General features: G+C 44.6%; 1 protein-coding gene across 4 annotated transcripts in view; it reads right to left on the bottom strand.

Moving 5' to 3' along the window:
• MYH11 (myosin heavy chain 11) overlaps positions 1-19,633 on the bottom strand; it is a 108,905-nt gene that overhangs the window by 66,097 nt on the left and 23,175 nt on the right. For all 4 annotated transcript variants that reach the window (XM_063100603.1, XM_063100602.1, XM_063100605.1 and 1 more), the window contains exon 3: positions 18,323-18,479. In XM_063100603.1, coding sequence (XP_062956673.1) covers positions 18,323-18,479 — 157 coding nt within the window. The remainder of the gene's footprint in view (positions 1-18,322; positions 18,480-19,633) is intronic.

Below are 19,633 nucleotides of genomic sequence, written 5' to 3' on the forward strand. Positions count from 1 at the left end.
TTGACTCTGATGAACAGGTCTAAGGACTGAGAATCTATTCCTATTCTGGTTATGTTTGTGCCATGAACACATATAACCATCTCCACATCTTACCAAAAATAGTCAGTGAAAAAACAGTCTGTATTGTCCTTGATGAAACCATCATGACCACAAAGCTCAGAAAAGAGTGAACAGAAACAGCCGCCCTCCTGCCATCCCACTAGCAACTCCCATCCCCCGAGTGCTCACCACACCATGGCCCATGTTGAGTCCTTCTGTGATGATGTGACCCACTTAATTCTCCTGGCAGCCCCCAAGGTGGGCATAAGCATCACCTCCATTTTACAGATAGGGAGAGTGAAGCTCAGAATTGAGGTGACTTGCCTGATGGAGTTTGGATGTGTTGTCCCACCAAACCTCATGTGGAAATTTTATCCCCAATGTGGCAGTGTTGGAAACTAATTGAGTCATGGAGGTGGATCCCTCGTGAATGGATTAATGCTCTCCCTGGGGAGGGGGGAGTGATGAGTGAGTTCTTGCTTTATTAGTTCCCGCGAGAGCTCGTTACTTAAAAGGACCCCTGGCACCTTCTCTCTCTCTCTCTCTCTCCCCCTCCCCCCCCCTCTCTCTCTCCTCTCTCTCTCTCTCTCTCTCTCCCCCCCCTCTCTCTCCCCCCCCCCCTCTCTCTCACCATGTGATCTGCTTGTACCCACCGGCTGCCTGCTGCTTTCTGCCATGAGTAGAAGCAGCCTGAGGCCCACACCAGGTGCAGTTGTCCCAGAATCGTAAGCCAAATAAACCTCTTTTCCTATATAAATTACCCAGTCTCAGGTATTTCTGTTACAGCAACACAAACAGACTAATGCAGAAAATTGGTACCAGGAGTGGATGATAGATCTTAAACATAACCAGTGCCATTTTAGGCAAGGTCAAGCACAAAATGAACCCCAACCCCTCCCCGCTCCCCTTTATGAGAAACCTCATGACTTCTGCAAAATAGAAACTCTTTTTGGGGGCCGGACTGTGGCTCACTCAGGAGAGTGTGGTGCTGATAACACCAAGGCCATGGGTTCGGATCCCATATAGGGATGGCCGGTTAGCTCACTGGGTGAGCTTGGTGCTAACAACACCAAGTCAAGGGTTAAGTTCCCCTTACCGGTCATCTTTAAAAAAGAAAAAAGAAACTTTTTGCTTTCGCACAGGTGCAATGCCCCTCCCTCACAATGCCCCTCCTTGATTGCTTCAGCCAGCCCTTGATGCCCTACAGTCCATATAAGCCCTCCCACCCCCACACCTGGTGCTGCCCTCCATTTTGAGGGCAGCCTGGCAGATTCTTTTCCTTTAATAAAGCTTGATTAGTACTTGGCATTTTGACTCACTTTCTTTCAGTGGGGTGTTGCTATACAGATACCTGAAAATGTGGATGCAGCTTTGGAACTGGGTGTTAGGCAAAGGCTGGAGGAGTTTGGAGGACTTAGAAAAAGAGAAAAAGATGAGAGAATGTTTGGAACATTTTAGAGACTGGTTAAATGGTTGTGACCAGAATGCTCATAGAAATGTGGACAGTAAAGGCCATGCAGATGATGAAGTCTCAGATAGAAATGAAGAATTTATTGGGAATTGGACAAAAGATAACCCTTGCTACACCATAGCAAGGAACTTAGCTGCGTTGTGTCCATGCCCTTGGACTTTGCAAAAGGTGGGACTGAAGAGCTGTGAACCAGAATGCTTGGCAGAAGAAATTTCTAAGCAGCAAAGCATTAAGGAAAGTGCATGGTTATTTTAACATCCTACTCTGAGTTATGGCAGCAAAAGCATGATGTAAAGCCAGAATTTAAAAGGGAAGCAGAGTGTAAAGATTTGGAAAATTTGCAGCCTGACCATGAGATAGAGAAGTGGAGAGCAGGAGAAAAATGCAAGGGTGAAGAAGATAAACTGTTTGCTAAAGACATTACCTTGGCAGTGAGGCAGCCCAATGCTAATAACCAGGACAATAGAAAACAAGCCTTGAAGGCATTTGAGAATTCTTGAAGGGTGCCCCACCCATCACAGGCCCTGAGGCCTAGAAGGACTGAGTTGTCCTAGAGGACAGACCTGGAGCGCAGCTGCGCTCAGGAACCTGCTCCCTGCATCCCAGCTGCTCCAGCTGGAACTGCCCCAAGTGTGGTTCATGCAGCAGCCCTGGAGAGTAGAGGCCTAAAACCCCAGTGGCATCCACATTGTGTTAAGTCTGCAGGCCAGCAGGATGTGAGAACAGTGGAGGCGTGGCAGCATCCACCCAGATTCCAGAGGTTGTATGGAAAAGCCTGGGGGCCCAGACAGAGACCTGCCACAGGGGCGGAGCCACTGCAGAGGCCGTCTACTAGACCAATGCCAATCAAAAAAGTGGGGTCGGAGCCCCCACAGAGAGCCTCCACCAGGGAAATGTCTAGTACAGCCAAGGCAGCGGGGCTGCCTCCAGGACCCTGAAACTGCAGGGCTACTGGTAGCATACAACACAGGCCTGGAAAAGCCACAGGCCCCAGCGCAGCCCACTGGACTGCACCTGGCAGAGCTGTGGGAATGAGGCTGCCTGATGCTTTGGGGGTCCAGATGCCCAATTGTGCCCAAGATGCTGGACTTGGAGTCAAAGATGATTATTTTGGAGCTTTAAGACATAATGTCTGCCCTGCTGGGTTTCGGACTTGTTTGGGGCCTGTTTCTCCCTTCTTTTGGCCTATTCCTCCCTTTTGGAATGGGAATGTATACCCAATGTCTATTCCACCATTGTACCTTGGCAGTGGATAAATATGGTTTTGTTTTTCAGGTTCACAGCTGGAAGGACTTTTGCTTTTGATCTCAGATGAGACTTTGAACTTTTAAGTTGGTGCTGGAGCAAGCTAAGACTTTTGGGACTTTTGGGATGGAATGATTGTATTTTGTATGTGAGAGGGACATGAATTTTGGGGGGCCAGGGGTGGAATGATGGAGTTTGGATGTATTGTCCCCCTCCAAAACTCATGTGGAAATTTGATCCCCAATGTGGCAGTGTTGGAAACTGATTGAGTCATGGGGGCAGATCCCTGATGAATGGATTAATGCCCTCCCTGGGGGAGGGGGAGTAATGAGTGAGTTCTTGCTTTATTAGTTCCCATGAGAGATGGTTGTTTAAAAAGACCCTGGCACCTTCTCTCTCTCTCTCTCTTGCTTCCTCTTGTCATGTGATCTGCTTGTACCCGCCGGCTGCCTGCCACTTTCCACCATGAGTAGAAGCAGCCTGAAGCCCGTGCCAGATGCAGCTGTCCCAGAATCATAAGCCAAATAAACCTCTTTTCCTTTATAAATTACCCATTCTCAGGTATTTCTGTTATAGCAACATGAACGGACTAATACACTTGCCCAAGGTCATTGTGGTGGGTAGAATTGTGGCCCCCAAAAGATATGTCCACTCGGAACCTCACAATGTGACGTTATTTAGAATAAGGGTCTTGCAGATGTCATTCAGTTTCAGATCTTGAAATGAGATCATCCTGGGTTAAGGTGGGACCTAAATCAATGACTGATATCCTTATTTATAAGAAAAGGGAGTGGGAGATTAGAGACATAGGGTAGAATGTCATGTGAAGAAGGAGGCATAGATTGGAGTGACTGATCTGCAAGGCAAGGACACCAGGATTGCTGGCAGCCACCAGGAGGTAGGAATTGGCATTGGACAGATTTTCCCTAGAGCCTCCATGAGGACCAGCCCTGCCAACACCTTGATTTCAGACCTCTGGCCTCCAGAACTGTAAGAGAATAGATTCCTGTTGTTTTAAGCCACCATGTTATCAGTCATTTGTTACAGCAGTCACAGGAAACTAATACAGTCACATGGCTTGTAAGTGGCAGGCTGGGACTTGAACCTGGGGTCTGCCTGACTTCAAACACCTTGCTTTTTGCCACTGTGTTATTTTGCCTTCCTCGGATAACATGTACTGATGTGCTGATGGCACTTCCTTCCAGGATAAAAACAGGAAGAAAACAAAACTTTAATCATCCCAATACACTCTGGGGAGAGACACAAGTCAGCAACCCCCCCTTGTGTATGGGAGCTCTGCAGAAGGGGGCGTCCTGCATCGGCACAACCACCAGCTCCTATCCTGGAATCAAGGGAACATGGACCCTGTGCCTGCAACTTCCACTCAGAGAGAGAATCTACTTGAGAACAGAGCAAAATGGGATACAGGATAAAAACTGCTTCAGGCAGGACAGGGTAGGAGGGTGAGGGGGATCCCCATCCCAGGCACCCTGTGATATGACCCCCAGCAAAAAAGAGAACCTCCTGGGGCCGGGCCAGACATCCTCTACTATTTTAAGAAAGGATTCTGAGACTGATGAACGACAGGCTATCTTGATCCATCTGCTTTGGGGAGAGAGGCATGTTTCCCAGCAATCTTGCAAAGCCAGGGCCTAGAGCAGGAGAGATTGATAGGGTGAGATGCTCACAGGACCCCCAGGAGAGGGAGTAGGCTCCAAGGGAAGGTTCGGGAGCTGCAGGGGTGGCTCTGTGCTGGGGCTGCTGGGAGACCTCTGGCCTGGAGCATTCCCATCGGAAACACCGCCTGCAAGCGTGGGAAGCTCACAGAGCGCTGGTTATGGGCAGAAGAAGGGCTCCGCGTGGAGTGCAGGGAACTGTGATATCCTGGAGCCTTCTATCTGATTCCTTCCCCAATCCTAAGCTTGTGTCTGATTCAAGAGCAGAGCTCTCTGATTTGGGAAGCAGTTTTTTCATTGAGGTGAAATTCATATAACATAAAAATAACCATTTAAAAGTGAATAATTCAGTGGCATTTCATACTTTCACAATGTTGTGCAAGCAACATCTCTATCATGTCCCAAAACATTCTGTCACTCTCTAGAACCCTGTACCTATTTAGCAGTCTCTCCCCACTCCTCCCTCCCCACAACCCCTAGCAACCACGAGTCTACATTCGGTCTCTGTGGATTTACCTATTCTAGATATTGCACATAAATGGCATCAGAGAACGTGTGGTCTTTTATATCTGGCTTTTTTCACTTAACATAATGTTTTTGAGGTTCATCCATGTTGTAGCATGAGTTTGTGCTTCATTCCTTTTCATGGCCGAATAACATTCCATCAAATGGATAGACCACATTTTGTTTATCCGTTCATCCATTGATGGAAATTTGGGTTGTTTCCACCTTTTGGCTATTGTGAGTAGTGCTGCTATGAACACTCATGGACGAATTTTTGTTTGAGTACCCTGTTTTCAATTCTTTGGGTATATACTCTAATCCATTCTTGAAACATCATTTTGGGAGCCACCTCCTCCATCATCCTTTCTCTGACTCCACACCTGTCTAGAGCTGAGTAGGGGGCCTTTTCACTGTACCCCCCACCTACAGGGCTGCCAAGGACAGTGGTGCAAGTTGCACACTGCATAACTCCAGGGGGAGTTATTCACGTTGGTCATTGTAGATGTGTGTGTTTATTATACCAATCTTCAAGCAGATGGAGGAAAAATGTCTCGAAAACAGTATGCCTTTTTCTGATTCTATAAAGGTGCCATATAACCTAGTGGTGACCCTGGCTCCCATAGTCCAGTTTCTCTCTATTGTAGCAATTAACCTCACTGTGATTATTATTTAACCTGTCTACTTCTCAATACTTTTGGAAGGGAAAGGTATAGATTTATATAATGGTAACGTGCCATCTATCCATGAGATTGCACACAGAGTTTTTATTTTTCTTTTCTATACTGGTAAAAAATTATGCTACTTTACATTATTTACAATAGCTAATGAGTAGAAACAACCAAAATGTCCATCAACTGGTAAATGAATAAACATAATGTGATATATTCATATAGTGGGATATTATTCAGCCGTAAAAATGGAAAGAAGTACTGATACATGCTACAACATTGATGGACCTTGAAAACATTATACTAAAGTGAAAGAGGCTAGACGCAAAAGGTCACATATCATATGAAGACATTTATATGAAATGTCCAGAACAGGCAAATCTATAGAGACAGATTAATTGTTGCCTGAAGCGGGGGGTGGGAATGCAGAGTGACTGTTAATGGGCACAGGTTTCTTTTAGGGATGATGGAAATATAAAATTAGATTGCAATGATGGGTGTATGAACCTGTAAATTCACCAATAATGAGAGAATTGCATGCTAAAAATAGCTTAATTTATGGTTTATAAATTACACCACAATAAAGCTTTTAAAAAAGTGATGTTAATTTTATACTACCTCTGAATGGTAAGAGATTTGACCTCTTACACTTCACGCAGGACTATTAGATTTCCAACAATTGTAAACTGTTTCTATCATTTTTCCCACTAGCCCATGAGTCCCTGAAGATCAAAGGCTGTGCCTGATCTCGGGTGCCAGGAACAACGCTTGGCACATACTAGGTGCTTAGGAAATGTTTGTTGATTTCTTTAAGGAATGCGTGCTCGCTCGTGCTCTGTCTCAGAGGCACTTGAGGCAGAATCAATGGTAAACGCATATTCACGTGTCACGTATTCATTCAGCAAATGAGTCCTGAGCACCCAAACTGCTAAGAACGTGGAGTTTGGCTCTGATGCTTCCTGAGAGAGACAGGATGCCAGGACGCCTTCTCTGCTGAGGTGACACTCAAGCAGCTGCAGGAAGGATGTGGATGAGGAGGCCTGAGACAGAAGCTCAGCGGCAGGAAAGAACACCGCAGCGACCTACGTGCAGATTTGCGGGGCTGGAGCCTGGCAGCAGTGGCCAGCCTGGCCTTCCCCTGGCTGGGCTCCCAACCCCGAGACCTGGGGTCCCTGTGACCTCACACCCCATGCTTACACGTGCCTCTCTCCCCTCCTCCTCGCTGGCCTCGGGGTCTGGCCTTGGATGTGCAAGCCTCCGGGGGTGTTCTGTGAGGAGACGGAGGGCTTCAGTGGTCCCTCCCCCACAGAGGCCTGAGGACTCTCAGGAGGTGCCCAGCTCCCCACAGACCGGCTATTTCGGCTCAATCCCAAACACATGCTCATGGTTTCTGGCTGGGGAGCCAGAGGCCCTCAGGCTGACCATAAAAGGAGAAAACTGAGCTGGGACTGAGAACAGACCAAGGCTTGCAGCTCCTCTCCCTTCCTTCTTGTGCCAGGCTGCTGTGGGACTTGGAGAGAGGGAGGTGGCCAAGCCCATGTCCCTGCAGGGTCACCCATACCTCTGGGCCAGTGAGGGATGAAGGATACAGCCTCCACTGTGTGCAGAAAGTGCCTCCTGACCTAACATCCCCCATGAAGGTAGATGCCAGATGGTTCCAGACCCCTGTGAGGTGAACACGAACATGTACAGTGTGTGGCCCTCAGCAGACTGTTAACAGCTAATGCTTGTTGGATGTGTCCTGACCAGGCACCATGCTCCCATGCCCTGTCCAGATGAACCCTCACAACAACTGGAGTAGACACAGTTATCATCCTCATGGGACAAATGAGGAAACTGAGGCACAGAACAATGGCACTGGCAGAGCTGGGATTGGAACCCAGCTCCAGAGCCCATGCCCTAAACCACTCCTCTGTGGGTCAGGGACCTTCTCTTGTTCCAGCCTTCCTCTCCCAACCCTTCTCCCCCAACAGAGCTGGGGAAGAAGGGACACTCTGGGGGCTGTGCTAGACCCCAGAAGGTATTTTGCAAACCTACATAGAGCCCCACAATTTAAAAGCAGAACTGGGGCTGAGCCCGTGGCACGCTCGGGAGAGTGCGGTGCTGGGAGCGCAGCGACGCTCCCGCCGCGGGTTTGGATCCTATATAGGAATGGCCGGTGCACTCACTGGCTGAGTGCCGGTCACGAAAAAGACAAAAAAAATAAAAAATAAACAAATAAACAAACAAATAAACAAACAAATAAATAAATAAAAGCAGAACTGGCTAACTGATGGGTGTAGGGTACAGAAAGACCAATCCACTTCTGGTAGCCTCTTGGGCCTCACCTCCCACTATCCACCTTCTCTTGGCCTCAGCCTCACCAGCCCCATGGATCCCATATCAAGTTCCCTAGTTAAGTTCACATGTCAACTCCTAATGAGGCCTCCCTGCCCTCCCAGCCTAGGACAGGCCCCCAGGGGGTACATCTCGCAGCTCCGTGGACCTCCTTCCCCTGCACATTTATTTGTGGGATGATTTGATTAATACCCACCCCCACTAGACTATGCTGAGTGCAGTGCCTGGCACATAGTAGGTGCTTCTTCTACTCAATATTTACTATTTTGCTTTTTAAAATTACTTTTCCTTTGCTTTCCCCTGTCCCTCTAAAACAACAAAGGCACCAGAGAATGTGAGCTTTGCATGATAAATCAGAGTGCTGTTATAGTCTAAACGTTTGTGTCCCCCCAAAATCCACATGTGAAAACATAATCACTAAGGTGACATATTAGAGGGTGAGGTCTTTTGAAGGGGATTAGGTCATGGGGGCTATACAAATCCGCATAAATGGGATTAGTGCTCTTATAAAAGAGAACCCAAAGAGCTAGCTAGTCCCTTCCACCATGTGAGAACATAGCTAGAAGGCACCATCTACAAGGAACAAGCCCTTACCAGGACCTGACCATGCTAGCACCCCCACCTGGGACTTCTCAGCCTCTAGAACTATGAGAAATACATTTCTGTTGCTTATCAGCCACTCAGTTTATGGCATTTATTTATAGCAGTCTGAATGGACTAATACATAAGGCCTAAGCTCGTCCCTTGGCCTTTGGGGGCCTAAGTTTCCTCTTCTGTTATATGGGGGGGTGACGGTACTGCACTACTTGCCACACTGCCTTGGAGGGAAGATGAAACATTCCCAGGGCCACAGAAGGCAGAGTACCTGGGTCTGACTCTCAGTTCTGGGGCCAAGTCACTTGATGACTTGAGCCTCAGTTTCTCTAATCTGTCAAACGGGGAGGCTGCTCCCCGCCCTGTAGGGCACTGGCAAAGGCTGAGCGATGGGGGATTACAGGGCAGTGAGCCCAGGACTTGACCTTTCACAGGGCCCTCAGGAACCTCAGCCCTTCCTCTATCTGCCTGGTTGATGGAGAAGCCTCTGCGGAGTTGGGTGAGCACCGGCCAGCCCCCCCAGGGCCTGCCACCCTGGGACAGAGGGCTGCAGCCCAGTGTGGGAATTTGCAAAGTCAAGAATACAGTTTGGATCACCCTACTACCCAGACTTGTCTTCAGCTTGGAGAGGGCTCAACTGGGAGCTCCGAGCTGGTAAAAGCTGGCTGTTGTTTCTTTTTCAATACCCTGAGAGTGGCCACTTGGTGCTAATGAGGTAAAGACAAAGTGGCTCTCTTGCAGGGCAAGTGTAGACAATCCTGAGGGTTCCTCTTAGCAGGTCAGAATGAAATCTTATCTGTCTGTCATGGCTCTGCTCCACTCCAGGGGACCCATGGAGGGCAGGAGGAAGATCAGAGCAGTTCTTGTCTGGAAAGCTTTAGTGGTGCTTCCTCACATCCATCACATCAATTTACTGACCTCAACTCCAGCCTCCCAAGCTCTGAGCCTTCCACACCCTGAGATGTAAGAAGATAGACCTGCAGGAGCAAGCAGCCTTCCAGGGACACAGGGGGATCCCTGCAGCAGCTCGGTGCCACTGACTCACTGGGCATGGCTTAGGCTTTGGAGTCAGACAGACCAAGTTCAAGTCTAGCTCTGACTCTATCTGACCTTCAGCAAGTTCCTCACTTCTCTGAGACTGAGTTTCCCCAGCTATCAAAGGCAGCTAATAATAGCACCTGCCCCTAGCTTAGGGCGCATGTGCATGAGCACAACAATGAAGGAAGAATTTGACATTTGCTATTTTATCAAAACCATCAAGGTAAACATTATGGGAAAAAATTACAACTTTATTGGCCTTCCTTACTTTGTGATTTAGTATTGTTTTTATTTTGAATGACATATGCAGGCACCATAATACTTTCAGGACTTAATTTTAAAGGTGCTAATCTGGTCTTGTCCACTTTGTATGTTTGTGGTTAATGATTAATTCAGAATACACACACACACACACACACACACACACACACACATACACCACATATGTATTTTTTGGTGGCTGGCCAGTACAGGGATCAAACTCTAGACCTTGGTGTTATGAGCACTGCACTCTAACTAACAGAACCAGCCATCCCTAATAAAGAATATTTTTGCAAAGACCTGAGCATATAGGATGAAAAAAACAAAAAACAGACAAAACAAAACAAAACAAAAAGCCAACTACTATCATCATTATCACTTCTTTGGAAAAGAAGATATGCAAGAATTTCCACAGAGGATGGTTGGTTGAACACATGCATTTAGTGCTCTCTCTTCCCCAAAACTTACTAAAATGACATTAAAAGGATTTTTTCAAAAACATGTGAATCAGTTCAAAAAGAACTGGATAGGAGAGAACAGGAATACCACCTTGCAAGCCAGAAAACAGGACAAGCAACGATAGTTTCAAGAAAGAAGAATTCTATCTTGGCAGTGGAGAGAACTGAGAAGCAACCTAATTTTACTACTGTTCCTCCCCCAAACCTCAGTAACTGGCAGCACCAGAGGCCTCTGGAAGAGGAAGCAAAGGAGATAAAGACACAAGGAGTGGGTGAACATCTGTTTGAGAAGCTGCTATACACTCCAGATACCTTCTATACTCTCTGGAGCCAACTGACAGCTTTTCCCACACACCACAGAAGGTGGTGGACTTATTCTTTGGAGAGGGTTAAACAGAGGGTCTCTGTCCTGGGGGATACCTGGGACCATATTGAAAGAAGGAAGATAATGTACAAATTTCATCCTGAATTTAGAAATCCTCAGCCTCTTTGCGACTAGACCCTCAAAATGATGCTAGACAGACCTTTGACCTCCATGCAGAAGATTGTGTAAGCCTCTTCTAACAAGTAGGATCAACCCAAGAAAGAAAGAAAGATATATCAGAAGTGTGCTGAGGGGAGGCCCAGTTTCTTCATATGGTAACCAAATTCATCATTGGCAAGCCCCTTCTACAAGCATGGAGCTTCCACCAACTGTTTGGTACCCCATGCACTAAAGCATCCCAGGTTTACGGACAGCTGAGAATCATCAGACATCTAAAGAAAGTCACTAATCTGACAGAAAGGATTTAAAACAAATAAATAGAGAGAAACAGAGACTATGTACGAACTGTCCTCCAAGAAACAGGATATCATATTCATGGAAAAAGAATGCTATAAGAAAGAAACATTCAGAAGGCAAAATAAGAGATCTTGGAAATTAAAAAAAAAAAAACAAAAAACAAAAAAAACCCACTTATGCCAGAAATTAAAAATTCAGTGTAAGGGTTGGAAGATAAAGCTGAGACAATTTCCCAGAAAGTAGAATAAAAAACAAAAGGAGATGAAAAGGACAAGAGAAAGAAATAAAAATCATAGGACTAGTCCAAGAGTTCCATTATGAAACTAAGAACACTTCTAGAAAAAGAACAGAGAATACAGAAAGAAATTCACAAAAATTTCCTGGAATTCAGGGACATGAGTTAACAGATTAAGAAGGCCCACTAAATGTCCAGCGCAATGGATGAAAACAGACCCATGGCAAGTCCCATCATCATGATAAAGAAAAGTCTAAAAGCTTCCAGAGAAGGAAACAAAGCAAAACTAGTCATACACAGATGATCAAGAATCAGACTGGGTTTTACCTTTTCAATCACAAAGCTGAAGCTAGAAGACAAAGAAGTAATGCATTAAAAATCCTGAAAGAAAATTATTTCTCACCTAAAAATTTAAAACTAGGTAAACTATCTTTAAGTATTAGTGTATCATCAAGTCTCTCAGATATGCAAAATCTCATTTTATCTCACATACATCTTTTCTTGAGAAGCTACTGGATATGGTGTTCCACTTAAACAGGAAAGTAAATCAAGGAAAAGGAAGACATGGAAACTAGGAAACAAGGAATCTACCATGAGAGCACTGAAGGGAATTTCAAAGATGATAAGGAAAATCCCAAGTGACAGCTACCAATCACAGAAAGGGCCAGAGCAGGTCAGAAGGCTCCAGCACAGATCACCTTCAAGGAGAGGCTGTTAATAGGATCCCAAATACATGTCTGGACATATTAAGAGGAAACTAACACATTTAGAAGGAGAATTGGGGATAAAATTAGTGATTAAGTATACAGGAAACCAGGTTGGAAATAAAAGGCAATTGCTAACTCCAGGAAAAGAAAAGTCAGCACAAGACAGCGCAAAGCACAGCTTTGAATGACATCTACATAATTACATTACAGTGTGAACTCTGAGTACTGACTTCATCAAAATTAAGATAAAACTACATTGGGAATGTACGAGATGAGGAATTTCTGTTGGGATGAAGCGGTAGGGGCAAATCAAAGGGGTGAATGAGCCAAATCTTCATCTTGCATGGTGAAAAGGCATGTGATGCCTAAAATTGAAGAAAAGAAAAATCAAGATATCAGCAATATAATCAAGTTTTATAGAGAAATGGAGTTAAATACAAGATCAATTAAAGGGATTGATAATGGTTTCCCCTGGAGAAGAAGCAGAAGAGGGCTATTTTTCTTAAAAAGACTTGAGGAATTATTTGATTCTAAACCGTCTGCATGCATACGTTTAATAAAAATAAAAACTAATTTTTAAAAAAGGGAACAAGGAATTTCTATATGCACTAACATGTCACATTCTCTAGCAAAATGTAGAACAGTATATATGAGGGTACTTCAAAAAGTTCATGGAAAAATAGAATTAAAAGATAATACGAATCTTTTTTTTTTTTTTTTTTTAAAGATGACCGGTAAGGGGCTATTAACCCTTGACTTGGTGTTGTCAGCACCACGCTCTCCAAGTGAGCTAACCGGCCATCCCTATATAGGATCTGAACCCATGGCCTTTGTTATCAGCACCAGACTCTCCCGAGTGAGCCACGGGCCAGCCCCAATACAAATCTTTCCATAAACTTTTTGAACTACTCACACATGGGATGCTACCATTCATAGGGAAAATGTTGGGAAGAAAAAAGATACGTATCTGCTTACATGTGTAAAAAATATCTCCAGAAGAAAACCTGGTAAACTAGAAACGAGGATTGTCTCTGGGGAGGCGAGCTAGAGGTCTTATGCACAAGGACTGAAGGGAGAAGTTTACCTTTTGAAGTTGAATGTATCGATTTTCTAAAAACAAAAAAAGCAGGGGAAACGTAAAAAATAAACATGACATAATTTACACATATCTAAGATATATCTTTTAAATGTCTACTTCTCTTGCCCCCTCCCTCCAAAGGGCCTGGCTTCCTTTAGGGAGGGGGCAGTGTTGTAAACTGTCTTAGAAAGTCCCTCCCATGTTCCCAACTCCCCTGAGTCAACAAAGGGCTGAGGCCGGAGCTCTGAGCTTCCCACGACGGTGTCCTGGTCAGTCCCTCTAGGCTGGCTCCTCCCATCCCACACCCATGCTTTTACTATTCTCAGCTGGAATGCCATGGAATGTCATCCCCATTCTCCTTCTCTCACCTTAGTAAATCATCCTTCAGGGCTTACGAAGCCCCACCCCTACCAGACAACCCAACCATTTCATCCTGACCCTGCTCAGTTCTTTTCTTTAAACAACTCTAATAGGCCCACAACCAGGCTAGCAATGGAGCCAGCCACCTGGGGTCCTGAGATGGGAGCTGAGGGCCAGTCCTGGGTACCCCCCCACCCCCCCACCCCCATAACAACATCTTAGAATGTACTTATTAGCCATATGTGTTTCTTTGAGGTGTGTGACTTATCTGCTCATGTCCTGCACCAAATTTCTGCGTAGATTTTTCTAATTCATTTTTAAGAGTTCTTTTTGCATTAAGTGTTAATCTTTGCATGTTAAATTTGTTTCCTTATCAATTGACTTAAAATTTAATCTGTAATGTTTTCACCCTTTTCTATGCTGAGAAAATGATTTTCTATCTAAAGATTAAATTAAAAAAAATAAACTAATAGTTTTTCAATCATTCATTCATTCATTCATTCAGCAGATACTCACTGAGCAGCTACTACACGCCAGGCATCGGTAAATGTGCTGCAGGTGCAATGATGGACACGTAGACAAAGACGGAGCTTATGGGTCCTCGGGAACTTGGTGTGCATGCAACAGAACTGAAATGATTCAGTCTATATTCTGCATGTGTGTTGTCCATCCCTCCCCAGTTCCACCTTTTCACACCCTATCTTGTTCTATGACGGACTCAAGGAGGAAGCCACATCTGCTAGCTTTGCCTCTCCAACTAGACAGTAATCTGGGTGTAGATCCTAGCACATTGACTTAACAGCATGAGACAGCAACATTCATCAATGGAGTCACAAACTAGGCCTACACATTCCTTCACAAAAACCAAATTTCCATGTTACAGAGACAAAAATTAAGTGGATGAACAGAATTCTTCATTTTTCTCTATGATTTTTTTTTTTTTGAGATGTGTGTGCGTGCATGTGTGTGTGTGTGGAGTTCACCCTCAATGATTTGCCAGAAAGCACCAGGTAATACCAAAATGAATGAGTATGTAGCAGCTGATTAACATTTAAACTAAATAAATAGCTTATCTTTTATGGATGTGAATGATTACGGCTGTCGTTTTCTATTGGGGCTTAGAACATGTCAACTGAACATTCTAAGTCATTTTAGAGAGCTGACTACATAATTTGTGTTAAAACATGGAGCCCAGGAGGAATGAGATGTACTACACAGCATCCTTATTATTGAACCTAACATTGCCCCATGGTTAGGAGGTTGTCTAGGGAAGCAAAAGTTATCACAACACAAAGCTATTCTTCAATGAGTTGACTCCATGGGAAATCAGTCCTTACTGGAACACCTTGCTCTGGTCTGCACCACGGCCACCCACTGCCTCAACAGCTTCACCTTGCCAACTATCGGGTGTCAACATCCACCATCATGACACAAACAGAAAACAAAGTGGCAGCTCTGAGAAGCAAGGTGCAAGGTTTCACAATGTCAATAGCCTTGGAAGGGCCACAAAAAAGGAGTCAGGTCAATTCACAACTGGATGTCAGAGAATCATCACAAACGATGAGACAACAGCAGCTTTAAGAGACTGCACTAAACACCAAAGTAAGAGAAGCCTTAGGAGAACTGGTGACCCCTGAAATAAGGCTACAAGGATGATTCTCTTTAGCCCATGCTGTAGAAGTCAGGCATGACACAAAAAATGTTGCATTATGCTCTTGCATGATTTTTGCCCCCCACTTTCCAAAAGTAAGTTAAGGCAAAAGAAAATTGACCCTTAATTCATTTTACATTCAATCTAAGAATTAGCATCTAGTTGCAATTACAACCAAATTGCTATTACACATAATAAAATAAGCCTATTTTCATAATTTACAATATCATTGTTCAAGCCCAGTCAAACCTTTTTGTCCCCACACCCCTTACTATCTACAGTGAAACTTTGGTCCCTGTTTTAAGTGATCTTTTTCTGGAACCCATTATTTTCCGATAGTCAAAACCTCCTTCATTTTGCACCATTTGGCTCAGTATATGAAAGCTTGCATAGCAAAATGTTAATGGTGGTGATCTCTGGATGACAGGATTATAGGTGCTGGTATGTTCTCGTTTGCTTAAATATGTTTAAATTTTTCTAGAAAGTACACATTGAAGATTTTTTAGGTTACAAATATATATTTTTGGAGCACTGTAGCAATGTTTACCCTTGTCACTCCCTCCTTCTCCTTTGCTAATGGGATTTTATTCCATTCTGATATTTAGATAAAATGTGCTTAGCAGGACTTCCCTCAGCTCCAAAAAAGAGCCAGGAATGAACCAAACCAATCATAAACATCCCAGTCCCCTCTGCCAGTGGTTTGTTTAGGGGCTGGCATGCAGCCAAGCTCCTCCCTGACAAAAAAGAGACATAGGAAGAGAATCTAACCCTCCACTTTCTTCATGCTTTTGGATATTATCACAAGAGGATGTGATGTGATGTCTGGAGCTATGCCTGCCACATTGTGACCCTGAGGAAGAAGCCTACTTTTGAGCTGCTGAATTAAATAACCCTGAAATCATCAACCTCTAGACTTCTTGTTATGTGAGATGATTAACTCCTATTGTTTAAGTCAATTTAGTTGATTGTTACTTGCAACCAAAAGCACAGCAAATAATATGAACACCGTAACTTTGTGATGTCCAGCTTCCCAAAGAAGCGCGTGAACCATGTTTTTAATACTCTTCCATTAAGGGAGACTACAAAGGAGATATACAAGGGGTCTTCAAAAAGTTCATGGATTTGTATTATTTTTTAATTCGATTTTTCCATGAACTTTTTGAAGTACTGTCATATAAGAGTGTGTGTGTGTGTGTGTGTGCACTTGTGTTTGTGTGTGTGCGTACTTATTTATTTATTTAAATACAAAGACACCTACCCCCAGGAGCCATCACCTGACCACCTAAGATTGCATCTCTATGACCACTCTTGCGAGGCTCCTTCTGCAGGTCTTTTGAGGTAAAGGAAGTCCCATGTGTGGAGTGATCCAGCTCAGGTCATACCTGTGGAATCTGGCTAACTCTGTCAGTAACTTGGGATTTCTACCTGAGCCCCTCTTCCTTGGGGAGAGGAATGTATTTCCTGAGTGCCTCTGGATTCCTGCCCTCAGGAACTTCCAGAACTGGGCTCCTCTCAATTCCTAACTCAGATGCCTGTGTTCCCACCTGTCAGCCACCCCTTAAGACAGGGTGTGTGTTTACTGGTTCCCCATAGTTCTCACCTGGCTGGTGCACTTGTTTGTATTAACTGCCAGGTTCCTTTGTTTGACTTGTGGGTGGCTATTCCAGAGGACCCAAAGTGCTATCCAAAATAGAAGATGGGAAGAAGCCCCACAATAACAAACTTCTGCTTTTCAACGTTTTGCCACATTGGGTAGTGCACGAAGTACAGCAAATACCCTAATTCCATGTACCCTAAAGTATGGTAAATGGGGTGGTTTTAGGTGCCACCCAGATTAATAATTTTTTAATAATTATGTATTCTTTTCAAAGTGCATTGGAAAAAAATATATAACTGGCATGTCCAACTTCTGGCTTCATGCACATGATGATAGTCATAGTTTATTCTTACCAAATAGTATAGACACAGTAGTTCATTTAATCTCCACATCAGCCCTATGAGGTACATCATGGTTATTATAATCCTCTTTCACAGATGAGGAAACATAAGTCCAGAGAGGATAAGTAGCTTGCCCCAAGTCACACAGCCGGTGAGTAGCAGAGCTGGGATTTGTTCTAGAATTTATGCTCTTAACTAATATACTATACTGCTGGGTTTTGCTTAGTTTGAAGTAGTTTGGGGAAGGGGAAGGAGCTTATAAGAAAAATCATAAGTAAATAATATTATTAGGATGTCATTTATATGAGGTTCAAGAACAGGTAAAACTAATTGATGATGACAGAAGTCAGAAAAGCAGTTACCTTTACTGGGGTATAGAGGAGGTACTGACTGGGAAGAGCCTTGAGGGAACTTTCTGGAAATATTTCATAACTTAGTGTGGGTGGTGATTATACCACTGTAAACCTATGTAAAATTTAATTTTAAGCTGAATACTTTAAATCAGCACACTTGGGCTGGCTGGTTAGCTCACTTGGGAGAGCATGGTGCTGTTAATGCCAAGGTCACGGGTTCAGATCCCTGTATTGGCCAGCTGCCCTAAATAAATAAATAAGCACACTTTAGGCACTCTACTGTATATATGTACTGTTTTACCTTAACAAATAGTTTAATTCTAGCATAATAATAATAATAATAATAATACATAAACATAAAGGTAATATGTAAAAGTCTTAAGTTTAGAAAAGCCAGCATTAGCAATCTTTACAGCAACCTGCAAGATGGATGCTATTACCCCATTTTTGCAGATGAGGAAACTGAGGCTGGAGAGGAAAAGACAGTCATCCACAGTCTCAAGGGAGTGAGGGGCAGGTAGGTGCAAACCTGGGTCCCACTGGCTCATCCCCAGGGCTGTCACGCATGTTTCCAAAGTGACGGGCATCACCCCATTTTCCAGACAGCCAGCCTGGCCAGGGTCCTTGGGCAGCCAGAGGGATCAAGAGCTGGGGAGCGGGCCCATGCCCATATTTGCCCAAGCTGTCTGCACTCCCTCGGCCTCCCAGGCTGCAAACACAGATGCTCGCTTGCTTTTTCCCTTTTTCAGTCACAGCCCTCCTGTTTCCAAGCACCACCTGCCAAATGCCACATTCCTGGCAAGAACTGCAGGCAGGCAGGATAGGAGGGGCCTAGGCAGAGCAAGAGGCCCTCCATAGGTGGCCCCAAGCAGCCCTCGGTGGGCTCCCCATGCCCAGCATGGAGCCTTGACCCCCACGGCCCACTCACCTTGCAGCATGCTCCGGTAGGCCGTGTCGGCGATGGCGTAGATGTGGGGCGGCATCTCGTGTCTCTTCTTGCCCTTGTACATGTCGACGATCTTCTCCGAGTAGATGGGCAGTTGCTTGTAGGGGTTGACCACCACACAGAAGAGGCCAGAGTATGTCTGCAAGTAGAGCACCGAGCTTACTTCCAGACCTCGACAGCGAGGGCAGATCAGACAGGTGTACTCCCATTTCATAGATGGGAAAACTGAGGCTCAGAGTCATAATGGGAATCTCTCGGCATCACTGATGGGGGACAAGGAGCCAGAGGCAAGACTGGATTTCAAGGCTGCCTGTGTTATATTTGATGACCATGTGGTTTTAATCAATTCTGGGTTCAAATCTCAGCTCTACTCCTACCAGCTGGTGCTTCACCTCCATGAGCCTCATGGCTTAACTAAGAGCCACCATTAATTGAGCATTTACTATGTGTCAGGCCCTGAACTAAGCACCATACAGGCATCTTCTTCTTGACTCTTCGTAACTACCCTAGAACCATGATACTATGATTTCCCTGCTGCCCATTTGATAGGAGAGGAAACTGAGGCTTGGCGAGGTTGTCACCAGGTCATGCAGCTGGAGGGAAACTGGGAACTGGAAATCCCCACTGTTTACCCCAGAGCTCATGCTCTTGACCATTAACAAAATACTTCTTCATCTGTAAAACAGGGATAAATACAGCTGTCCTTACAAAGGAACAAAGTCTTGATTCATGCTACAACACGGATGAACTTTTACCACATTATGTTTAGTGAAAAAAGCCAGACACAAAAGGCCACATGTTGTATGATTCCACTTAAACAAAATGTCCACAATAGACAAATCCATAGACATTTGTGGTTTTCAGGGGCTGGAAAGAGGGGGAAATGGGGAGTGACTGCTAATGGGTACAGGGTTTCTTCTTGGGGTTATAAAAATGTTCTGGAACCAGATAGTGGTGATAGTTGTACAACGTTGTGAATGCATGAAATGCCATTGAATTGTATCCTTTAAAATGTTTTAATGGCGAATTTTAGGTTATATGTATTTTTACCACGATCAAAAAAAAAAAAAAAAAAATAGTGGTCCTGCCCTACCAGGTGAATAGGAGCATCTAAAAATAATCAAAGCAGGGAAAAGAGAGCAAAGACACAAAGCAAACCCCACCATGCTGTGCACGTGTGAGGCAGTATCATTGTTATTACTGTATGCCAGATTTTCCCATGGGTTGAGGTCACAGTTCAGGAGACAGCCTCCAACCTGTCCCATAGGAATCGCTTTCCCCAAACGATAAACA

This window comes from Cynocephalus volans, chromosome 6 (assembly GCF_027409185.1).
Source record: "Cynocephalus volans isolate mCynVol1 chromosome 6, mCynVol1.pri, whole genome shotgun sequence".
NCBI classification, from domain to species: Eukaryota; Metazoa; Chordata; class Mammalia; order Dermoptera; family Cynocephalidae; genus Cynocephalus; species Cynocephalus volans.